The sequence below is a fragment of the Oncorhynchus nerka genome, linkage group LG26 (genome assembly GCF_034236695.1).
Source record: "Oncorhynchus nerka isolate Pitt River linkage group LG26, Oner_Uvic_2.0, whole genome shotgun sequence".
Lineage (NCBI taxonomy): Eukaryota > Metazoa > Chordata > Actinopteri > Salmoniformes > Salmonidae > Oncorhynchus > Oncorhynchus nerka.
Genome location: NC_088421.1, coordinates 41,616,071 through 41,640,484, shown reverse-complemented (window position 1 = coordinate 41,640,484; position 24,414 = coordinate 41,616,071). Strand labels below are relative to the sequence as shown.

The window sequence follows — 24,414 nt, the reverse complement described above, 5'->3', positions numbered from 1 at the left end:
CAGTTGGTGGCGGCAACACATCTTTTTGGGTTGTAGTCCGCCATATAACCCACAGACGAAGAAGAAAAAGAAACGGTCACCATGTAATGACGTCACTTTCATCCGCTTGTCAGTCCAAGATGGCGGCGCTCGTTGGGCTTCGTGCATGTTTCTCTGGTTAGTTAAAGTTATACAACGCATTCACAACCACACGCCCAATATTGTAATTTACTGTGTTCAATTATTAATCATCTTTATTTACCATTATAATGTTTTGCTTTTTAATCGCGACGAAACGTATGTGGGGTTTGAATGAACCCTAGTGAGCAAGGATGCTGTAGCAGGCTAGCCGCTCGACTCGTTCCGCAGGCAGTGCAAGGTCACGTTAAATAATATTAGTTAAACTAGCTATCTCTTGCGTTGTGAAAACGTTAGGCCTATCAGAAACGTGTCAGATACAGTTAAAAACGAAATTAGTTTTCTAACGATGTAGCTAGCGTCAGAAACATTTGCAGTTTGAAAGAATAACATACAGGGAACAGTAATGTGTATTGAGGTAGCCTAGGTTATAACAGATAACTAGCCTATACACATTATGCATGGCCTAGCTTCGTCCCGCAACATAGCCAGTTGTATATAATAAACCCAATGTTAACATAATCTCTTATGTTGCAGGACGAAGCTAGATGGCCCTAAGCCATGTATGTACACCTTGTGATATTTAGCTAGCGACTTCTCTTGACACAGTCGACGGTCTCGGGACTCCACCTGATTATTAAATACATGTTTTCGTTCTAGCCCTTCAGCTTTCCTCACCGGGTCTTCTGCACAGCTCCTATAAACTGGTGAGTACCTAGACAGTGTTTTGAGTATGCATTCATTCCCACATCCTATGGCTAACCAATCAGGGATATCAAATTACAGTCCTAGGGGGTAGTAATGTTTGCTGGTTTTAGTAATGCTTTGGGTGGCAAAAACTGGGTTGCCTTTTTTGACTGATCTCCTGCCCATATGAGTCTTCTGGCCCTGCTGTCCATCAAACACTCTTCTTCATCCTTTTTCTCTCTCAGTGTGCAGTGCCATTTACTCGGCGGAACTTTGCAGCAGAGGCCAAGGCCAAGAAAACATACGCAAGAGACAAGCCCCATGTGAACATTGGCACGATTGGCCATGTTGACCATGGCAAGACAACTCTAACGGCTGCCATCACCAAAGGTAACTGATGTCACCTTTTATTTTTCTCATTTTACATCTATTATTGAATTCAAACTAAGCAGATAACAAGCGTGCTTGAAACCCACTGAGTTACTGTGGACTGTTGACCAATCAAAGCATCTGCCAGCAAAATAACAATGTTCTGTCAGATGCTGTGTGTTCTCTATATATGATGCTATTGTATGTTTCTAATTGAGCCTTTGTGGTTCCTAGTGCTGGCTGAGGCTGGAGGTGCCCGCTATAAGAAGTATGAGGACATTGACAATGCCCCTGAGGAGAAGGCCAGGGGCATCACCATCAATGCATCCCATGTAGAGTACACCACAGCCAACAGACACTATGCACACACAGACTGCCCGGGCCATGCTGACTACGTCAAGGTAACACAAGCGCCTGAACACACATGTTATTCCCATTCTAAAGTCCACCACAAACCCATACCTCTCTGTTGCCTGGCTAACCTAACTCCTTGCTCCAGCCAAATGCCACGCTACGTCCACAGACTAGAGTTTTTTTTCCCACAACGAGTCTGGATCTGCATACCTACCTGACGATTTCTAGAACACAAACACAATGTAACCATTCTGATTGGTCCCAGAAACTGATGGGTTAGGCCAGAGCCAGAACACACGGGGGTAAAGTGGTGTTTTGAAATTTTGCCATTGGTTTTGATACTCTGATTGGTGAAAGACGATCCAATCACTGACAACTTTTGTTTTGTACAACCCCCCCATTTTGAAGTCACTACAAACCACTTCAATGATGGTAGTCTCAGACTGAAATATAAAGCGAACATAGAGCAGTGGAAGAATTCATGTTTGAGTCGTCAGGTAAACCCCTCTGTGGGTTTGAGAAGATCTGATTGGATAGTTATACAGCACAGGGATGTTCGGCATGTTGCTTAGCCATAACCCCGAGGCCCGTTTTCACAGAGTCTCAGTAGGAGTGCTGATCTAGGATCAGTTCCTCCTTCTTATTTACTATAATTTACTCCGGTTAAAAAAACGACTCTAAAATATACAGAACACATTATTGTTTTTGACTCAACCATTTGATGTTGGAGCTGAGCCAATCAGAGGTCCGGGGCGAGGAGAGAACATCTCTCGCCCTCTGCTCCGTCCCGCCCCCTTGAGTATTTTTTGCTCCCTCCAGCTGGATGGCAGCTCTCCACTTCGTCTGTTGATACCACTGATGTGTGAGGAATAATGGTTGGGTAATGGATGTGTTAGTCAAGCACATAACCACTATTATTTGGTAGTTGGCTCCTTAGCTAAGGCATCATTACAAAGAAAGTAGTTAGCTACAGCAGGACCGCTACAGTCAGCAGGACCGCTACAGTCAGCTGGGACCGCTACAGTCAGCAGGACCGCTACAGTCAGCAGGACCGCTACAGTCAGCAGGACCGCTACAGGGACCGCTCAGTCAGCAGGACCGCTCAGCAGTCAGCAGGACCGCTACAGTCAGCAGGACCGCTGGGGCTGGGACCGCTACAGTCAGCTGGGACCGCTACAGTCAGCAGGGACCGCTACAGTCAGCAGGACCGCTACAGTCAGCAGGACCGCTACAGTCAGCAGGACCGCTACAGTCAGCAGGACCGCTACAGTCAGCTGGGACCGCTACAGTCAGCAGGACCGCTAGTCAGCTGGGACCGCTACAGTCAGCTACAGTCAGCTGGGGACCGCTACAGTCAGCGGGACCGCTACCGCTACAGTCAGCAGGACCGCTGCAGGACCGCTACAGTCAGCAGGACCGCTACAGTCAGCAGGACCGCTGTCAGCAGGACCGCAGCTGGGACAGTCAGCAGCTGGGACGCTACAGTCAGCAGGACCGCTCAGCAGTCAGCAGGACAGTCAGCAGGACCGCTACAGTCAGCTGGGACCGCTACAGTCAGCAGGACCGCTACAGTCAGCAGGACCGCTACAGTCAGCAGGACCGCTACAGTCAGCTGGGACCGCTACAGTCAGCAGGACCGCTACAGTCAGCAGGACCGCTACAGTCAGCAGGACCGCTACAGTCAGCTGGGACCGCTACAGTCAGCAGGACCGCTACAGTCAGCTGGGACCGCTACAGTCAGCTGGGACCGCTACAGTCAGCAGAACTACTACAGTCAGCTGGGACCGCTACAGTCAGCTGGGACCGCTACAGTCAGCTGGGGCCGCTACAGTCAGCTGGGGCCGCTACAGTCAGCTGGGGCCGCTACAGTCAGCTGGGACCGCTACAGTCAGCTGGGACCGCTACAGTCAGCTGGGACCGCTACAGTCAGCTGGGACCGCTACAGTCAGCTCAGCTGGGACCGCTACAGTCAGCAGGACCGCTACAGTCAGCTGGGACAGTCAGCTGGGACCGCTACAGTCAGCTGGGACAGCTGGGACCGCTACAGTCAGCTGGGACCGCAGTCAGCAGGACCGCTCAGGGACCGCTACAGTCAGCTGGGACCGCTACAGTCAGCTGGGACCGTCAGCTGGGACAGTCAGCTGGGACCGCTACAGTCAGTCAGGGAGCTGGGACTACAGTCAGCAGGGACCGCTACAGTCAGCAGGACAGCTGGGACCGCTACAGTCAGCTACTGGGGCTAGTCAGCAGGGACCGCTACAGTCAGCTGGGACCGCTACAGTCAGCAGGGACCGCTACAGTCAGCAGGGACCGCTACAGTCAGCAGGGACCGCTACAGTCAGCAGGGACCGCTACAGTCAGCTGGGACCGCTACAGTCAGCTGGGACCGCTACAGTCAGCTGGGACCGCTACAGTCAGCTGGGCCGCTACAGTCAACAGGACCGCTACAGTCAGCTGGGCTGCTACAGTCAGCTGGGCTGCTACAGTCAGCAGGACCGCTACAGTCAGCAGAACTACTACAGTCAGCAGAACTACTACAGTCAGCAGAACTACTACAGTCAGCAGAACTACTACAGTCAGCAGAACTGCTACAGTCAGCAGGGACCGCTACAGTCAGCTGGGACCGCTACAGTCAGCAGAACTACTACAGTCAGCAGGACTACTACAGTCAGCAGGACCGATACATTGCATCCAGTTATTTAATTATTCTGAATTTTCTCCCCAAACAAAATCAAGACCGTTTACATTTTCACTAGACTATCCACATAAAGACAACTATTAATTAGAATAATCATTACCCCTAAATTGAACCTAGAATAATGCTGATAGCTTCATTGAGACCACTTCAGTTTTATTTAGGCTCATACAAGACTTCTGTGTTGGCTACATTGTTTGATATAATTTAAGACTCTAGGTTTCAGGAAATGGCAGTTACAGGTTTTTCAAAATTGCTAAATGCTCCAACTTCCTGAGGGGGAAATTGACTAAACCACTCCGGACCTCCCCCTACCCAACCTTTGGCCAACATCAGCACCACTTTGTCAGAAAATCTTAGGAAGAGCCCTGATTGGACATTTAAATGTATTGCTAGTTAACTAGGGCGGCAGGTAGCCTACTGGTTAGAGCGTTGGACTAGTAACCAAAAGGTTTCAAGGTAGAATTCCCGAGCTGACAAGGTACAAATCTATTGTTCTGCCCCTGAACAGGGCAGTTAACCCACTGTTCCTAGGCCGTCGTTGAAAATAAGAATTTGTTCTTACCTGGCAAGCTGACTTGCCTGGTAAAACTAAAAACCTACTGAAGAGCAGCCAATGACCAAGTACATTGAACAGTCTGTAGCATACCATTCCTGCTGAGGCAGTCTTCTGCCAACATCATTATTAGGTAAAGGAACTCAAATGTGTATTTGCCTATGATTTGAGCAGTGTGGGTATCGCGTGGGGTGGCAGGTAGCCTACGGGTTAAGAACGTTGGGCCAGTAACCAAAAGTTAGCTGGTTCAAATCCCTGAGCTGACTAGGTAATACATCTGTCTGTGCCCTTGAGCAAGGCACTTGACCATAATTGCTCCTGTAAGTTGCTCTGGATAACAGTGGCTAAAGGACAAAACAACATGTAAAACCATTATCTGTGGTGCCGAAGTGTTTGGCAGGTCTGTCATTTAAAAGGCAAAACCGATCCTACATCTCTACTCCTACTGAGACACTGTGATTACGGGACCAGAATTTTAATGGGGGGTTTGAGGCTAGGGACATTGGCTCAAGTTCACGTTGATTTGTCACAGCAGGTATAAACAGAACAGAGAGATGGTGACTAGCAGGCTCTTCCTCAACAATGCAGTATTCAGTATGAAAGGTAAAGAAATAGAGAATGACAGTTAGATTGTCACACAAGGTGACATGTTGACCTTTCTCCTGTAGAACATGATCACAGGCACGGCTCAGCTGGACGGCTGCATCCTGGTGGTGGCGGCCACGGACGGACAGATGCCCCAGACCAGGGAGCACCTCCTGCTGGCCCGGCAGATCGGCGTGGAGCACGTGGTGGTGTTTGTGAACAAGGCGGATGCGGTGGAGGACAAGGAGATGCTGGAGCTGGTTGAGCTGGAGATCAGAGAGCTGCTCACAGAGTTTGGCTACGACGGTGAGAACACGCCCGTCGTCATCGGCTCGGCCCTCTGTGCCCTGGAGGTGAGTGCCTGGTACGAGGTAGGGTTGTGGTGGTGACAGAATAACCTCACAACTTCAGATAGGCTATCAGCTTGCTAGGAAGGTTGATCCATTGTATTTTATGACCGTTTTAAAATACATACGGTTGCTTCAGCCATGTTCGTACAATAATACATACATGCAACATAATTGATGTTTAAAAACACAAAGTCAACTGACTTATTTCAATGTGGTCCTTTTATGTAGCCTCACAAATCCTCCTGACATTTACATTTACATTTAAGTCATTTAGCAGACGACCCCGCGAGCTTACATTAAACGTGAGCTTACATTAAACGTGAGCTTACATTAAACGTGAGCTTACATTAAACGTGAGCTTACATTAAACGTGAGCTTACATTAAACGTGAGCTTACATTAAACGTGAGCTTACATTAAACTTGAGTTTACATTAAACGTGAGCTTACATTAAACGTGAGCTTACATTAAACGTGAGTTTACATTAAACACGGGCTTACATTAAACACGAGCTTACATTAAACACGAGCTTACATTAAACACGGGCTTACGTTAAACACGAGCTTACGTTAAACACGAGCTTACATTAAACACGAGCTTACATTAAACACGAGCTTACGTTAAACACGAGCTTACATTAAACACGAGCTTACATTAAACACGGGCTTACATTAAACACGGGCTTACGTTAAACACGAGCTTACATTAAACACGAGCTTACATTAAACACGGGCTTACATTAAACACGGGCTTACGTTAAACACGAGCTTACGTTAAACACGAGCTTACATTAAACGCTGCAGGGGTATCAGTCTGGCAGGGGTATCAGTCTGGCAGGGCTGCGACAGCATGAGCCCCGTCTTTTCTATCACCATTGCTTCAGACCAATCAGCATCCTCTGAACTATGGGATTGGTTTAGTTGATGACGGACACGTAGCACCGTTGCTGACAGACCAATCAGCATCCTCTGAACTATGGGATTGGTTTAGTTGATGACGGACACGTAGCACCGTTGCTGACAGACCAATCAGCATCCTCTGAACTATGGGATTGGTTTAGTTGATGACGGACACGTAGCACCGTTGCTGACAGACCAATCAGCATCCTCTGAACTATGGGATTGGTTTAGTTGATGACGGACACGTAGCACCGTTGCTGACAGACCAATCAGCATCCTCTGAACTATGGGATTGGTTTAGTTGATGACGAACACGTAGCACCGTTGCTGACAGACCAATCAGCATCCTCTGAACTATGGGATTGGTTTAGTTGATGACGGACACGTAGCACCGTTGCTGACAGACCAATCAGCATCCTCTGAACTATGGGATTGGTTTAGTTGATGACGGACACGTAGCACCGTTGCTGGACAGACAGTAGACAGACAGTAGACGGACAGTAGACGGACAGTAGACAACACATGTAACGTCATACTTACAAGGTGATGGCTAAATATAAAGCTTTACATGACAGTCTGAACTCTGCTAAATAAACTCTGCTGCCTATCAGAGCTGCTCTGTTCTGTGTGAAAGCATCTCATCTAAATTAGAGAACTGAAGGCTATCTGAGGTTACTGTATCAAGACTTTCTCTGTATTGATTCCGATGCAGTACCCTCATCTCTATCATCTCTACAATTTGGCAAAAATATTAGGTGCAAATTCGTTAGATATACCCCTAGCTGATGTTGGGCTACAATATTTATTTTATTCTCACGTTGACATATTCTCACGTTGATAATATTTATCTGCCTTTTTTGGCTCATTTAGCCGATTTGTCCTGCTGTTCGACATGCCTTTCTCTTGAAAAATGGCAAGTGCTTGTCTTACTTCTGAAAAATGCAGCACTGTGGCCTCTCTGAGTGGTTTGAAGGTGATTCAATCACTTTTGAATTTGTTTTGTGCAACGCCTCTTGGCCCAAACGGCGTCCCTTCCAGACAGACAGTGCAGTGGTAATCAGTCTGGTAATTGAGGCTAACGTTTAGGTGAAACCTTACCTGTTGTCTCATCTCGTCTAACCTCCCCAGAACAAACAGCCTGACCTTGGGGTGAACGCAGTGCTGAAGCTCCTAGCAGTAGTGGATGAATACGTCCCTCTGCCCAAGAGAGAGCTGGAGAAACCCTTCCTGCTGCCCATTGAGGGAGTCTACTCCATCCCAGGTGACTGACAACTAGCTCAAATTGTAAAGAAACCCAGATTTGTCATTTAGTTAAAAAGCTGTTGCCACTACATGGTTTCTTCTCCTCTCTATGTCATTGATCTGACTCATTGTTAAGTTAATTAAAATGACATCATTCAGAAGTACTGCAGGGATAAATTCAAGCTCTTCCACTGTGCACTTCAGATAGGTGTTTCCTAATGAAAACATGACAATAGATAAAACACGGCGATAGGATCCCACTGTCCCGTGCATACAGAGCCTGCCCCCTTGCTCCCCATACAGAGCCTGCCCCCTTGCTCCCCATACAGAGCCTGCCCCCTTGCTCCCCATCCAGAGCCTGTCCCCTTGCTCCCCATACAGAGCCTGTCCCCTTGCTCCCCATACAGAGCCTGTCCCCTTGCTCCCCATACAGAGCCTGTCCCCTTGCTCCCCATACAGAGCCTGCCCCCTTGCTCCCCATACAGAGCCTGCCCCCTTGCTCCCCATACAGAGCCTGTCCCCTTGCTCCCCATACAGAGCCTGTCCCCTTGCTCCCCATACAGAGCCTGTCCCCTTGCTCCCCATACAGAGCCTGTCCCCTTGCTCCCCATACAGAGCCTGTCCCCTTGCTCCCCATACAGAGCCTGTCCCCTTGCTCCCCATACAGAGCCTGTCCCCTTGCTCCCCATACAGAGCCTGTCCCCTTGCTCCCCATACAGAGCCTGTCCCCTTGCTCCCCATACAGAGCCTGTCCCCTTGCTCCCCATACAGAGCCTGTCCCCTTGCTCCCCATACAGAGCTTGCTCCCCATACAGAGCCTGTCCCCTTGCTCCCCATACAGAGCCTGTCCCCTTGCTCCCCATACAGAGCCTGTCCCCTTGCTCCCCATACAGAGCCTGCCCCCTTGCTCCCCATACAGAGCCTGCCCCCTTGCTCCCCATACAGAGCCTGCCCCCTTGCTCCCCATACAGAGCCTGCCCCCTTGCTCCCCATACAGAGCCTGTCCCCTTGCTCCCCATACAGAGCCTGTCCCCTTGCTCCCCATACAGAGCCTGTCCCCTTGCTCCCCATACAGAGCCTGCCCCCTTGCTCCCCATACAGAGCCTGTCCCCTTGCTCCCCATACAGAGCCTGCCCCCTTGCTCCCCATACAGAGCCTGTCCCCTTGCTCCCCATACAGAGCCTGTCTCCTTGCTCCCCATACAGAGCCTGTCCCCTTGCTCCCCATACAGAGCCTGTCCCCTTGCTCCCCATACAGAGCTTGCTCCCCATACAGAGCTTGCTCCCCATACAGAGCTTGCTCCCCATACAGAGCCTGTCCCCTTGCTCCCCATACAGAGCCTGTCCCCTTGCTCCCCATACAGAGCCTGCCCCCTTGCTCCCCGTACAGAGCCTGCCCCCTTGCTCCCCGTACAGAGCCTGTCCCCTTGCTCCCCGTACAGAGCCTGTCCCCTTGCTCCCCGTACAGAGCCTGTCCCCTTGCTCCCCGTACAGAGCCTGTCCCCTTGCTCCCCATACAGAGCCTGCCCCCTTGCTCCCCATACAGAGCCTGTCCCCTTGCTCCCCATACAGAGCCTGTCCCCTTGCTCCCCATACAGAGCCTGCCCCCTTGCTCCCCATACAGAGCCTGTCCCCTTGCTCCCCATACAGAGCCTGTCTCCTTGCTCCCCATACAGAGCCTGTCCCCTTGCTCCCCATACAGAGCTTGCTCCCCATACAGAGCTTGCTCCCCATACAGAGCCTGTCTCCTTGCTCCCCATACAGAGCCTGTCCCCTTGCTCCCCATACAGAGCCTGCCCCCTTGCTCCCCATACAGAGCCTGCCCCCTTGCTCCCCATACAGAGCCTGTCCCCTTGCTCCCCATACAGAGCCTGTCCCCTTGCTCCCCATACAGAGCCTGCCCCCTTGCTCCCCATACAGAGCCTGTCCCCTTGCTCCCCATACAGAGCCTGTCCCCTTGCTCCCCATACAGAGCCTGCCCCCTTGCTCCCCATACAGAGCCTGCCCCTTGCTCCCCATACAGAGCCTGCCCCCTTGCTCCCCATACAGAGCCTGCCCCCTTGCTCCCCATACAGAGCCTGCCCCCTTGCTCCCCATACAGAGCCTGCCCCCTTGCTCCCCATACAGAGCCTGTCCCCTTGCTCCCCATACAGAGCCTGCCCCCTTGCTCCCCATACAGAGCCTGCCCCCTTGCTCCCCATACAGAGCCTGCCCCCTTGCTCCCCATACAGAGCCTGCCCCCTTGCTCCCCATACAGAGCCTGTCCCCTTGCTCCCCATACAGAGCCTGTCCCCTTGCTCCCCATACAGAGCCTGTCCCCTTGCTCCCCATACAGAGCCTGTCCCCTTGCTCCCCATACAGAGCCTGCCCCCTTGCTCCCCATACAGAGCCTGCCCCCTTGCTCCCCATACAGAGCCTGTCCCCTTGCTCCCCATACAGAGCCTGCCCCCTTGCTCCCCATACAGAGCCTGTCCCCTTGCTCCCCATACAGAGCCTGCCCCCTTGCTCCCCATACAGAGCCTGTCCCCTTGCTCCCCATACAGAGCCTGTCCCCTTGCTCCCCATACAGAGCTTGCTCCCCATACAGAGCCTGTCCCCTTGCTCCCCATACAGAGCCTGTCCCCTTGCTCCCCATACAGAGCCTGTCCCCTTGCTCCCCATACAGAGCCTGTCCCCTTGCTCCCCATACAGAGCCTGCCCCCTTGCTCCCCATACAGAGCCTGTCCCCTTGCTCCCCATACAGAGCCTGCCCCCTTGCTCCCCATACAGAGCCTGTCCCCTTGCTCCCCATACAGAGCCTGTCCCCTTGCTCCCCATACAGAGCCTGTCCCCTTGCTCCCCATACAGAGCTTGCTCCCCATACAGAGCTTGCTCCCCATACAGAGCCTGTCCCCTTGCTCCCCATACAGAGCCTGTCCCCTTGCTCCCCATACAGAGCCTGTCCCCTTGCTCCCCATACAGAGCCTGTCCCCTTGCTCCCCATACAGAGCCTGCCCCCTTGCTCCCCATACAGAGCCTGCCCCCTTGCTCCCCATACAGAGCCTGCCCCTTGCTCCCCATACAGAGCCTGTCCCCTTGCTCCCCATACAGAGCCTGCCCCTTGCTCCCCATACAGAGCCTGTCCCCTTGCTCCCCATACAGAGCCTGTCCCCTTGCTCCCCATACAGAGCCTGTCCCCTTGCTCCCCATACAGAGCCTGCCCCCTTGCTCCCCATACAGAGCCTGCCCCTTGCTCCCCATACAGAGCCTGTCCCCTTGCTCCCCATACAGAGCCTGTCCCCTTGCTCCCCAAAACAATTTTGAAATGATTGTTCTGTCTGTGCAGCATGTGTTTTGTGATGGGAACAACGTGCCTGTTTCCTGTACATCTCTGTGTAGGAATAATCAGTGGTATCTATCACATGCAGTTCTCCTCTCCCTGTCGTTGTGATTTAGTGACAGTAACTGTTTGGAAGGACCTGTATCAGTTTCCTTTGTACCTTTCTGTTTCACTGTTTATTTGATTGATGCATGTGTGATGGACTTGTCCCCTCAGCTGTCAGTACTTCTGTCTCTGTTCTGATCTGTCTGCTGTTGTCTGACCACGTCTCTCTCTGTTCTGATCTGTCTGCTGTTGTCTGACCACGTCTCTCTCTGTTCTGATCTGTCTGCTGTTGTCTAACCACGTCTCTCTCTGTTCTGATCTGTCTGCTGTTGTCTAACCACGTCTCTCTCTGTTCTGATCTGTCTGCTGTTGTCTGACCACATCTGTCTCTGTTCTGATCTGTCTGCTGTTGTCTGACCACATCTGTCTCTGTTCTGATCTGTCTGCTGTTGTCTGACCACGTCTCTCTCTGTTCTGATCTGTCTGCTGTTGTCTGACCACGTCTCTCTCTGTTCTGATCTGTCTGCTGTTGTCTAACCACGTCTCTCTCTGTTCTGATCTGTCTGCTGTTGTCTGACCACGTCTGTCTCTGTTCTGATCTGTCTGCTGTTGTCTGACCACGTCTGTCTCTGTTCTGACCACGTCTCTCTGTTCTGATCTGTCTGCTGTTGTCTAACCACGTCTCTCTCTGTTCTGATCTGTCTGCTGTTGTCTGACCACGTCTGTCTCTGTTCTGATCTGTCTGCTGTTGTCTGACCACGTCTGTCTCTGTTCTGATCTGTCTGCTGTTGTCTGACCACGTCTGTCTCTGTTCTGATCTGTCTGCTGTTGTCTGACCACGTCTGTCTCTGTTCTGATCTGTCTGCTGTTGTCTGACCACGTCTGTCTCTGTTCTGATCTGTCTGCTGTTGTCTGACCACGTCTGTCTCTGTTCTGATCTTTCTGCTGTTGTCTGACCACGTCTCTCTCTGTTCTGATCTTTCTGCTGTTGTCTGACAGAACTCTGTTCTGATCTGTCAGCAGACAGATCAGGTCTCTCTCTGTTCTGATCTGTCTGCTGTTGTCTGACCACGTCTGTCTCTGTTCTGATCTGTCTGCTGTTGTCTGACCACGTCTCTCTCTGTTCTGATCTGTCTGCTGTTGTCTAACCACGTCTCTCTCTGTTCTGATCTGTCTGCTGTTGTCTAACCACGTCTGTCTCTGTTCTGATCTTTCTGCTGTTGTCTGACCACGTCTCTCTCTGTTCTGATCTTTCTGCTGTTGTCTAACCACGTCTCTCTCTGTTCTGATCTTTCTGCTGTTGTCTAACCACGTCTCTCTCTGTTCTGATCTTTCTGCTGTTGTCTAACCACGTCTCTCTCTGTTCTGATCTTTCTGCTGTTGTCTGACCACGTCTCTCTCTGTTCTGATCTTTCTGCTGTTGTCTGACCACGTCTCTCTCTGTTCTGATCTTTCTGCTGTTGTCTAACCACGTCTCTCTCTGTTCTGATCTTTCTGCTGTTGTCTAACCACGTCTGTCTCTGTTCTGATCTTTCTGCTGTTGTCTGACCACGTCTCTCTCTGGGTGTCAACACCATTTATTAAAATGTGTATTCATTCATCCCTCTTTCAGGCAGGGGTACAGGTGGTGACTGGCACTTTGGAGAGGGGTGTCATTAAGAAGAGTGGCGACGACTGTGAGTTTGTGGGGCACAAACGTGCCTTTAAGTCTGTGGTCACTGGTAAGTGAATGGGGAGCCACACCACTATAGAAAGATTGATTTATATTTTAGAGCTGTAGCACACAGGGTAACATATGTGTTGAACTGTGAACTGAACTGTGTTCATATTACTAGAATTATTCCTGTAAATGGTGACAGACACTAATTGCTGTTAACCCCTTGTACAGTGTACTGATAGAACTAGCCCTAACCCCTAGTACAGAGTACTGACAGAACTAGCTCTAACTCAGAACTAGCTAACCCCTAGTACAGAGTGGTGACAGAACTAGCTCTAACCCCTAGTACAGAGTACTGACAGAACTAGCCTAACCCCTAGTACAGAGTGGTGACAGAACTAGCTCTAACCCCTAGTACAGAGTGGTGACAGAACTAGCTCTAACCCCTAGTACAGAGTGGTGACAGAACTAGCTCTAACCCCTAGTACAGAGTGGTGACAGAAACCCCTAGTAGCAGAACTAGCTAACCCCTAGTACAGAGTGGTGACAGAACTAGCTCCCCTAACAGAGTGGTGACAGAACTAGTACAGTACAGTGGTGACAGAACTAGCTCTAACCCCTAGTACAGAGTGGTGACAGAACTAGCTCTAACCCCTAGTACAGAGTGGTGACAGAACTAGCCCCTCTAACCCCTAGTACAGAGTGGTGACAGAACTAGCTCTAACCCCTAGTACAGAGTGGTGACAGAACTAGCTCTAACCCCTAGTACAGAGTGGTGACAGAACTAGCCCTAACCCCTAGTACAGAGTGGTGACAGAACTAGCCTAACCCCTAGTACAGAGTGGTGACAGAACTAGCCCTAACCCCTAGTACAGAGTGGTGACAGAACTAGCCCTAACCCCTAGTACAGAGTGGTGACAGAACTAGCCTAACCCCTAGTACAGAGCTCTAACCCTGGTGACAGAACTAGCTCTAACCCCTAGTACAGTGTAGTGACAGAACTAGCTAACCCCTAACAGAGTGGTGACCCTAGTACAGTACAGTGGTGACAGAACTAGCTCTAACCCTAACCCCTAGTACAGAGTGGTGACAGAACTAGCTCTAACCCCTAGTACAGAGTGGTGACAGAACTAGCTCTAACCCCTAGTACAGTGTGGTGAACAGAACTAGCTCTAACCCCTAGTACAGTGTGGTGACAGAACTAGAACTCCTAACTCTAACCCCTAGTACAGAGTAGAACTAGCCTAACCCCTAGACAGAACTAGCTCTAACCCCTAGTAAGAGTGGTGACCTAGCTAACCCCTAGTACAGTGTGGTGACAGAACTAGCTCTAACCCCTAGTACAGAGTGGTGACAGAACTAGCTCTAACCCTAGTACAGAGTGGTGACAGAACTAGCTCTAACCCCTAGTACAGAGTGGTGACAGAACTAGCTCTAACCCCTAGTACAGAGTACTGACAGAACTAGCTCTAACCCCTAGTACAGTACAGAACAGAACTAGCTCTAACCCCTAGTACAGAGTGGTGACAGAACTAGCTCTAACCCCTAGTACAGAGTGGTGACAGAACTAGCTCTAACCCCTAGTACAGAGTGGTGACAGAACTAGCTCTAACCCCTAGTACAGAGTGGTGACAGAACTAGCTCTAACCCCTAGTACAGAGTGGTGACAGAACTAGCTCTAACCCCTAGTACAGAGTGGTGACAGAACTAGCTCTAACCCCTAGTACAGAGTGGTGACAGAACTAGCTCTAACCCCTAGTACAGAGTGGTGACAGAACTAGCGCTAACCCCTAGTACAGAGTGGTGACAGAACTAGCGCTAACCACTAGTACAGTGGTGACAGAACTAGCTCTAACCCCTAGTACAGTGTAGTGACAGAACTAGCTCTAACCCCTAGTACAGAGTGGTGACAGAACTAGCACTAACCCCTAGTACAGTGTAGTGACAGAACTAGCTCTAACCCCTAGTACAGAGTGGTGACAGAACTAGCTCTAACCCCTAGTACAGAGTACTGACAGAACTAGCTCTAACACCAAGTACAGTGTAGTAACAGAACTAGCTCTAACCCCTAGTACAGAGTACTGACAGAACTAGCTCTAACCCCTAGTACAGTGTAGTAACAACTAGCTCTAACCCCTAGTACAGAGTGGTGACAGAACTAGCTCTAACCCCTAGTACAGTGTAGTGACAGAACTAGCTCTAACCCCTAGTACAGAGTGGTGACAGAACTAGCTCTAACCCCTAGTACAGAGTGGTGACAGAACTAGCTCTAACCCCTAGTACAGAGTGGTGACAGAACTAGCGCTAACCCCTAGTACAGAGTGGTGACAGAACTAGCGCTAACCACTAGTACAGTGGTGACAGAACTAGCTCTAACCCCTAGTACAGTGTAGTGACAGAACTAGCTCTAACCCCTAGTACAGAGTGGTGACAGAACTAGCACTAACCCCTAGTACAGTGTAGTGACAGAACTAGCTCTAACCCCTAGTACAGAGTGGTGACAGAACTAGCTCTAACCCCTAGTACAGAGTACTGACAGAACTAGCTCTAACACCAAGTACAGTGTAGTAACAGAACTAGCTCTAACCCCTAGTACAGAGAACTAGCTCTAACCCCTAGTACAGTGTAGTAACAACTAGCTCTAACCCCTAGTACAGAGTGGTGACAGAACTAGCTCTAACCCCTAGTACAGTGTAGTGACAGAACTAGCTCTAACCCCTAGTACAGAGTGGTGACAGAACTAGCTCTAACCCCTAGTACAGAGTGGTGACAGAACTAGCTCTAACCCCTAGTACAGAGTGGTGACAGAACTAGCGCTAACCCCTAGTACAGAGTGGTGACAGAACTAGCTCTAACCACTAGTACAGTGGTGACAGAACTAGCTCTAACCCCTAGTACAGTGTAGTGACAGAACTAGCTCTAACCCCTAGTACAGAGTGGTGACAGAACTAGCACTAACCCCTAGTACAGTGTACTGACAGAACTAGCTCTAACCCCTAGTACAGAGTGGTGACAGAACTAGCTCTAACCCCTAGTACAGAGTACTGACAGAACTAGCTCTAACACCAAGTACAGTGTAGTAACAGAACTAGCTCTAACCCCTAGTACAGAGTACTGACAGAACTAGCTCTAACCCCTAGTACAGTGTAGTAACAGAACTAGCTCTAACCCCTAGTACAGAGTACTGACAGAACTAGCTCTAACCCCTAGTACAGAGTACTGACAGAACTAGCTCTAACCCCTAGTACAGTGGTGACAGAACTAGCTCTAACCCCTAGTACAGAGTACTGATAGAACTAGCCCTAACCCCTAGTACAGAGTATTGACAGAACTAGCTCTAACCCCTAGTACAGTGTAGTGACAGAACTAGCCCTAACCCCTAGTACAGAGTGGTGACAGAACTAGCTCTAACCCCTAGTACAGAGTGGTGACAGAACTAGCTCTAACACCAAGTTACAACTACAACAGTTTCTCCACTGCACTTCTAGCACCAAATACCCACTAATAAGACTACTGGACAGTTACCCAAAATATCCCTCTGGTAACCCATACCGCCGTTCTGAATTGTTCTTCCTTCACCTCCCTTCTCCATCTCTTTCTTTCCCTCGCTCCCCCTCTCTCCTCCCCAGGCATTGAGATGTTCCACCAGTCTCTGGACAGAGCAGAGGCAGGAGATAACCTGGGGGCTCTGGTCCGAGGCCTGAAGAGGGAGGACATTAGGAGAGGGATGGTTATGAGCAAACCAGGCTCCATCCAGCCCCACCAGAAAGTCCAGGCCCAGGTCTGTATCATATCAGAAAGTCCAGGCCCAGGTCTGTATCATATCATAAAGTTCAGGCCCAGGTCTGTATCATATCAGAAAGTCCAGGCCCAGGTCTGTATCATATCAGAAAGTCCAGGCCCAGGTCTGTATCATATCAGAAAGTCCCAGGCCCAGGTCTGTATCATATCATAAAGTCCAGGCCCAGGTCTGTATCATATCATAAAGTCCAGGCCCAGGTCTGTATCATATCATAAAGTCCAGGCCCAGGTCTGTATCATATCATAAGGTCCAGGCCCAGGTCTGTATCATATCATAAAGTCCAGGCCCAGGTCTGTATCATATCATAAAGTCCAGGCCCAGGTCTGTATCATATCATAAAGTCCAGGCCCAGGTCTGTATCATATCATAAAGTCCAGGCCCAGGTCTGTATCATATCATAAAGTCCAGGCCCAGGTCTGTATCATATCATAAAGTCCAGGCCCAGGTCTGTATCATATCATAAGGTCCAGGCCCAGGTCTGTATCGTATCATAAGGTCCAGGCCCAGGTCTGTATCGTATCATAAGGTCCAGGCCCAGGTCTGTATCGTATCATAAAGTCCAGGCCCAGGTCTGTATCGTATCAGAAAGTCCAGGCCCAGGTCTGTATCGTATCAGAAAGTCCAGGCCCAGGTCTGTATCGTATCAGAAAGTCCAGGCCCAGGTCTGTATCGTATCAGAAAGTCCAGGCCCAGGTCTGTATCGTATCAGAAAGTCCAGGCCCAGGTCTGTATCGTATCATAAAGTCCAGGCCCAGGTCTGTATCGTATCATAAAGTCCAGGCCCAGGTCTGTATCGTATCAGAAAGTCCAGGCCCAGGTCTGTATCGTATCAGAAAGTCCAGGCCCAGGTCTGTATCGTATCATAAAGTCCAGGCCCAGGTCTGTATCGTATCATAAAGTCCAGGCCCAGGTCTGTATCGTATCATAAAGTCCAGGCCCAGGTCTGTATCTTCAGCTAGCAGCCCTAGAGGAGTGTGAACTCTAGGTGTACTGTATTTACGTGTTGCAGTCTAGTATTCTCAGTATATCGTCTTCTGAAATAATTTACCTTTATTCAGCATTTTAAATTTGACGCTCAACTATTTGATCAAATGAAATGTCTGTCTAGAGCTATGGTATATAGTATTTGTGGTATATTTGTAAATTGTGTTTATGTACTAGTGTATTATTCTCATAGTCCAAGGTTAGGATACGTGTTCTTTAATGGAATGGATGTAGAATGTGTCATTAAAACATCTCTTCATCCCAGGTCTATGTTCTGAGTAAGGAGGAGGGAGGCAGACACAAGCCCTTTGTCAGTAACTTCATGCCAGTCATGTTCTCCCTCACCTGGGACATGGCCTGCAGGGTCTACCTGGCAGGAGACAAGGTATGTGTCCATCTGTCAATCTTTTTCCCCAATGTGATTTGTGTATTCTGAAATAAGTGTGTAGCATAGTTCCAGGGCTGTGCTTGACCTTCTCCTCCTCTCTAACAGGACATGGTGATGCCAGGTGAAGATACATGTGTATTCTGAAATAAAGTGTGTAGCATAGTTCCAGGGCTGTGCTTGACCTTCTCCTCCTCTCTAACAGGACATGGTGATGCCAGGTGAAGACACATCTCTGACCCTCACGCTGCGCCAGCCTATGATTCTGGAGAAAGGTCAACGGTTCACTCTCAGAGATGGCAACAAAACTATTGGCACCGGCCTGGTTACTGACATACTGACCACCACAGAGGAAGACCAACACAACTGGGGCTGAGGAGAGATGGGAGGGGAACTAATGGTGGGGGAGGAAGGGGAACTAATGGTGGGGGAGGAAGGGGGACTAATGGTGGGGGAGGAAGTATCTAGCTGTCCAATATAGCGGTCTTTAGACAAACACACAGCAGTAAGGAGCTGCTCCGACTGCATGTCTCTCTGCTTTACTGACCAACCAGAAGACCCACAATGAGATGTTCAGAGTTGTCTTTCTGTGAAAAGGCCAGACTGTCATTGTCCGCTTGTGTAATAAAATGTATTTAATAGTAAAACATCCTCCCTGTTTTCACATCTACTTCATTGTTTGGTGACTTTGTATAATAAAGGTTTTCTTGGTTCTTTAGATGCAGGTTTGGGCAGCAATAGTCACCTGAACTAGCTGCTTCATTGTTTGGTGACTTTGTATAATAAAGGTTTAGGTTCTTTAGATGCAGGTTTGGGCAGCAATAGTCACCTGAACTAGCTGCTTCATATACCATCTAGAAACTATTACAATATGGTTTAGTAGTGAAGTGTTTTTGTTCCATGTCAAATCAATCTTAGTTGGACCAACAGAACACCTTAGATGCCTTGGCCCACATACTGTACACATCCATGTCACATACTGCCCACATACTGTACACATCCATGTCACACTGTACTGCCCACATCCATGTCACATACTGTACACATCCATGTCACATACTGCCCACATCCATGTCACATACTGCCCACATACTGTACACATCCATGTCACATACTGCCCACATCCATGTCACATACTGTACACATCCATGTCACATACTGCCCACATACTGTACACATCCATGTCACATACTGCCCACATCCATGTCACATACTGTCACATACATCCCATGTCACATACATACTGTACTGCCCACACATCCATGTCACATACTGTACACATCCATGTCACATACTGCCCATACTGTACACATCCATGTCACATACTGTACACATCCATGTCACATACTGTACACATCCATGTCACATACTGTACACATCCATGTCACATACTGTACACATCCATGTCACATACTGCCCACATCCATGTCACATACTGTACACATCCATGTCACATACTGCCCACATACTGTACACATCCATGTCACATACTGTACACATCCATGTCACATACTGCCCACATACTGTACACATCCATGTCACATACTGCCCACATCCATGTCTGAAGGCTTTAAAATCCTTCTCCCCTTCATCTACACTGAAGTGGATTTAACAGGTGACATCAATAAGGAATCATAGCTTTCACCACACAGGTAGACCTATTTATTACTGTAGGAACATTCATAGCTGTAATTCAATCACAGATGGACACGATGTCACACGGCAATATGAATAACAGCTTTACTTGGTATAAAGAATATGAAATACAGTTGACCATAGATTAACACACAGGGTCACATAGAATGTAAGAAATGCTACATTTTCAAAAAGCCAAGCTGATACAAAGCAGTGTACAACACAAGACAATCCTGAGACAGATAATACACTGAAATACAGTGGTAAGATGTACAGTCACTAGGAAGACTATAAGGTTGTTGAGATGAAGAAGCTGACTACAGTCAATATGTATATAACGTCATTATAAAAGGAGGGCTTTTTACTAAGCTAACAGAACACCGGTACAATGTTCAAACAAGAAAACAAAAAAATTGGGTCTCAACCTCTCATCCCGTTTCTTCAACCACCCACCCCTCCCCCCTAATTAACAGTCTGATGGCCTGGAGATAAAATCTGTCCTGTACTGTCTCCGCCTTCTACATGGTAGCGAAGTGAACAGGCTGTGGCTCGGGTGGCTGAGATCCTTGATCATCTTATTGGCCTTCCTGTGACACCGGGTAGATGTCCTGGAGGGCAGGCAGTGTGCCCCCGGTGACCTGTTTGTTGAGGTTATTTCCCTCGCACCACTTCGCCAGACCTCTCTGATTGATTGAGAGATTCAAGGAGCTCTTATCATTGATTCGAAGCATTAAATATTTACATTCATGCACTTTGAAATTAATTTAGTAACTGTTGGAAAAACATTTAACTGCGGGGCACTACCACAACCAAGGATTTTGAGTTGAGGCCATTCCTTCACTGAATCTGTGAGCTGTCAATCATTTAACCTGGGAAGGAAAGAAGGGAAGTGGATCTAAGTCCTCATACAGCAGCATAGACATATAGGGGTCATATTCACTAGACATCAAAGAGAAGAACACAGAACAAAACGGGCAGGAACCACCTGAACTTATCCAATAAGAAACTAGCATGTGTTGAATATGACTCAGTGTCTGGATGTCTACAATGGCTTACTGATCACTATATCAGTGTGCTCATGAACCTGATCAGTAAAACTCACCGCAGTGTCTCCAGTGTATAGAGGGGATCCTCTCGTACAGAAGAGAGCAGCTTTACTCCAGAGACTCCTGGAGTATTTCCACTCAGGTCCAGCTCCTTCAGGTGGGAGGGGTTTGACCTCAGAGCTGAAGCCAGAGAAGCACAGCCTTCCTCTGTGATGCTGCAGCCTGACAGCCTGTGGAAAGTGAGGCAGAAAAGTGTCATTTTAATTTCATATGTTGAACCTTTTATTGAATTGAAATGAACACAACTAAACTGATCAATTTTGTCAAATAATGGACTGGTGCCCCGATTCATAATTTCATGTGATAATTGTACATACTCCATGATACATCTATACAAACTGCTGACAAAATGTATGCTACATCAGAGACCAAGGCCAAGATCAAATAAAATGGCATTTGTCACATGCTTCTTAAACAACAGGTCCAATTGTTTACATACACCATAGCCACATACATTTGACTAACAGTGAAATGCTCATTTATGGGTCCTTTTCCAACAATTCAGTGTTAAAGATAAAAATTGAAATAGTGACGAGGAATTCAATCCAAGGCGTTATAGGGCGACTGGACAGTCGACAATACTGACAACATTTTGCCAACACTTGTAGAGATCCCATTCACTGTAAATGTAGCGCATGTCAACTCAAGCATAAGTTACCTTTGTGACGTTTAATGTCGGCTGTCCAGTGCACCGTCTTGGATTAAATCCCAGGCACAAGTGAAACGTAAGTAAAACTCATTGGCTCAGCCTTCAACACCATAGTACCCTCCAAGCTCATCATTAAGCTCAGGGATCTGGGTCTGAACCCCGCCCAGTGCATCTGGGTCCTGGACTTCCTGACGGTCGTCCCCAGCTGGTGAAGGTAGGAAAAAACGCCTCCACTGTGCTGATCAACACTGGGGCCCCACAAGGGTGCGTGCTCAGGCCCCTCTGTACTTCCTGTTCACCCATGACTGCGTGGCCACGCCTCCAACTCAATCATCAACTTTGCATACGTCACAACAGTAGTAGGCCTGATTACCAACAACGACGAGACGGCCCTCTGAGTGTGGTGTCAGGAAAATAACCACTCACCCCCCATCTAAATAACTCACAAACCTTTACAGATGCACAATCGAGAGCATCCTGTCGGGCTGTATCAGCGCCTGGGACGGCAACTGCACCGCCCTCAAGACCGCAAGGCTCTCCAGAGGGTAGTGCGGTCTGCACAACACATCACCGGGGGCAAACTAACTGCCCTCCAGGACACCTACAGCACCCGATGTCACGGAAAGGCCAAAAAGATCATTGAGGACAACAACCACCCAAGCCACTGCCTGTTCACCCCGCTATCATCCAGGCGAGGTCAGTACAGGTGCATCAAAGCTGGGACCGAGAGACTGAAAAACAGCTTCTATCTCAAGGCCATCAGACTGTTAAACAGCCATCACTAATATAGAGAGGCTGCTGCCAACATACAGACTCAAATCTCTGGCCACTTAAATACATTTAATAAAAGGTATCACTTGTCACTTTAAATAACGCCACTTTGATAATGTATACATATCCTACATTACTCATCTCATATGTACAGTTGAAGTTGGAAGTTTACATACACCATAGCCAAATACATTTGAACTCAGTTTTTCACATTTCCTGACATTTAATCCTAATAAAAATTCCCTGTCTTAGGTCAGTTGGAATCATCACTTTATTGTAGGAATGTGAAATGTCAGAATAATAGTAGAGAGAATGATTTATTTCAGCTTTTATTTCTTTCATCACATTCCCAGTGGGTCGGAAGTTTACATACACTCAATTAGTATTTGGTAGCATTGCCTGTAAATTGTTTAACTTGGGTCAAACGTTTTGGGTAGCCTTCCACAAGCTTCCCACAATAAGTTGTGTGAATTTTGTCCCATTCCTCCTGACAGAGCTGTTGTAACTGAGTCAGGTTTGTAGGCCTCCTTGCTTGCACACGCTTTTTCAGTTCTGCCCACAAATGTTATATAGGATTGAGGTCAGGGCTTTGTGATGGTCACTCCAATACCTTGACTTTGTTGTCCTTAAGCCATTTTGCCACAACTTTGGAAGTATGCTTGGGGTCATTGTCCATTTGGAAGACCCATTTGCTGCCAAGCTTTAACTGCCTGACTGATGTCTTGAGATGTTTCTTCAATATATCCACATAATTTTCCTAACTCATGATGCCATCTATTTTGTGAAGTGCACCAGTACCTCCTCCAGCAAAGCACCCCCACAACATGATGCTGCCACCACCGTGCTTCACGGCTGGGATGGTGTTCTTCGGCATGCAAGCCTCCCCCTTTTTCCTCCAAACATAACGATGGTCATTACGGCCAAACAGTTCTATTTTCGTTTCATCAGACCAGAGGACATTTCTCCAAAAAGTACGATCTTTGTCCCCGTGTGCAGTTGCAAACCGTTGTCTGGCTTTTTTATGGCGGTTTTGGAGCAGTGGCTTCTTCCTTGCTGAGTGGCCTTTCAGGTTATGTCGATATAGGACTCATTTTACTGTGGATATAGATACTTTTGTACCCGTTTCCTCCAGCATCTTCACAAGGTCCTTTGCTGTTGTTCTGGGATTTATTGGCACTTTTCGCACCAAAGTACGTTCATCTCTAGGAGACATAACGCGTCTCCTTCCTGAGCGGTACGGAGGCTGCGTGGTCCTGTGGTGTTTATACTTGCTTACTATTGTTTGTACAGATGAACGTGGTACCTTCAGGCGTTTGGAAATTGCTCCCAATGAACCAGACTTGTGGAGGTCTACCATTTTTGGGGTCTTGGCTGATTTCTTTTGATTTTCCCATGATGTCAAGCAAAGGGGAACTGAGTTTGAAGGTAGTCCTTGAAATACATCCATAGGTAAACCTCCAATTGACTCAAATGATGTAAATTAGCCTATCGGAAGCTCTAAAGACATGACATAATTTTATGGCATTTTCCAGGCTGTTTAAAGGCACAGTCAACTTAGTGTATGTAAACTTCTGACCCACTGGAATTGTGATACAGTGAATTATAAGTGAAATAATCTGTCTGTAAACAATTGTTGAAAAAATTACTTGTATCATGCACAAAGTAGATGTCCTAACCGACTTGCCAAAACTATAGTTTGTTAACTTTGTTAAGAAATGTGTGGAGTGGTTGAAAAACTAGTTTTAATGACTCCAACCTTAATGTACGTAAACTTCTGACTTCAACTGTATATACTGTATTCTATACATTCTACTGCATCTTGCCTATGCCGCACGGCCATTGCTCATCCATAGTCTTATTCATCCCTTTACATTTGTATGTATAAGGTAGTTGTTGTGAATTTGTTAGATTACTTGTTAGATATTACTGCATAGTCGGGAACTAGAAGCACAAGAATTTCGCTACATTCGCATTAACATCTGCTAACCATGTGTATGTGACCAATACAATTTGATTTGACATACTGTCCATAACGTCTATACATCCCATCACATATACCAGTGGAGGCTGCTGAGGGGAGGACGGCTCATAATAACGTCTATACATCCCATCACATATACCAGTGGAGGCTGCTGAGGGGAGGACGGCTCATAATAACGTCTATACATCCCATCACATATGCTGAGGGGAGGACCAGTGGTGGAGGCTG

General features: G+C 48.2%; 1 protein-coding gene and 1 long non-coding RNA gene across 2 annotated transcripts; one reads left to right on the top strand and one right to left on the bottom strand.

Moving 5' to 3' along the window:
- Nucleotides 1-67: 67 nt before the first annotated feature.
- Nucleotides 68-18,695, top strand: tufm (Tu translation elongation factor, mitochondrial). Its single transcript, XM_065010705.1, is given in 11 exon segments — nucleotides 68-156; nucleotides 778-824; nucleotides 1,050-1,194; nucleotides 1,408-1,574; nucleotides 5,447-5,716; nucleotides 7,740-7,872; nucleotides 12,829-12,839; nucleotides 12,841-12,937; nucleotides 16,503-16,654; nucleotides 17,925-18,044; nucleotides 18,250-18,695. Coding segments are annotated over 11 exon segments (1,383 nt in total). The 5' UTR covers nucleotides 68-86; the 3' UTR covers nucleotides 18,421-18,695.
- Nucleotides 18,696-19,683: 988 nt separating this feature from the next.
- Nucleotides 19,684-24,375, bottom strand: LOC135564735 (uncharacterized). Its single transcript, XR_010461252.1, has 2 exons — nucleotides 20,782-24,375; nucleotides 19,684-20,548 (listed from the first exon to the last, which is right to left on the bottom strand). It is a non-coding gene; the product is annotated as an uncharacterized LOC135564735 (long non-coding RNA).
- Nucleotides 24,376-24,414: the final 39 nt, after the last annotated feature.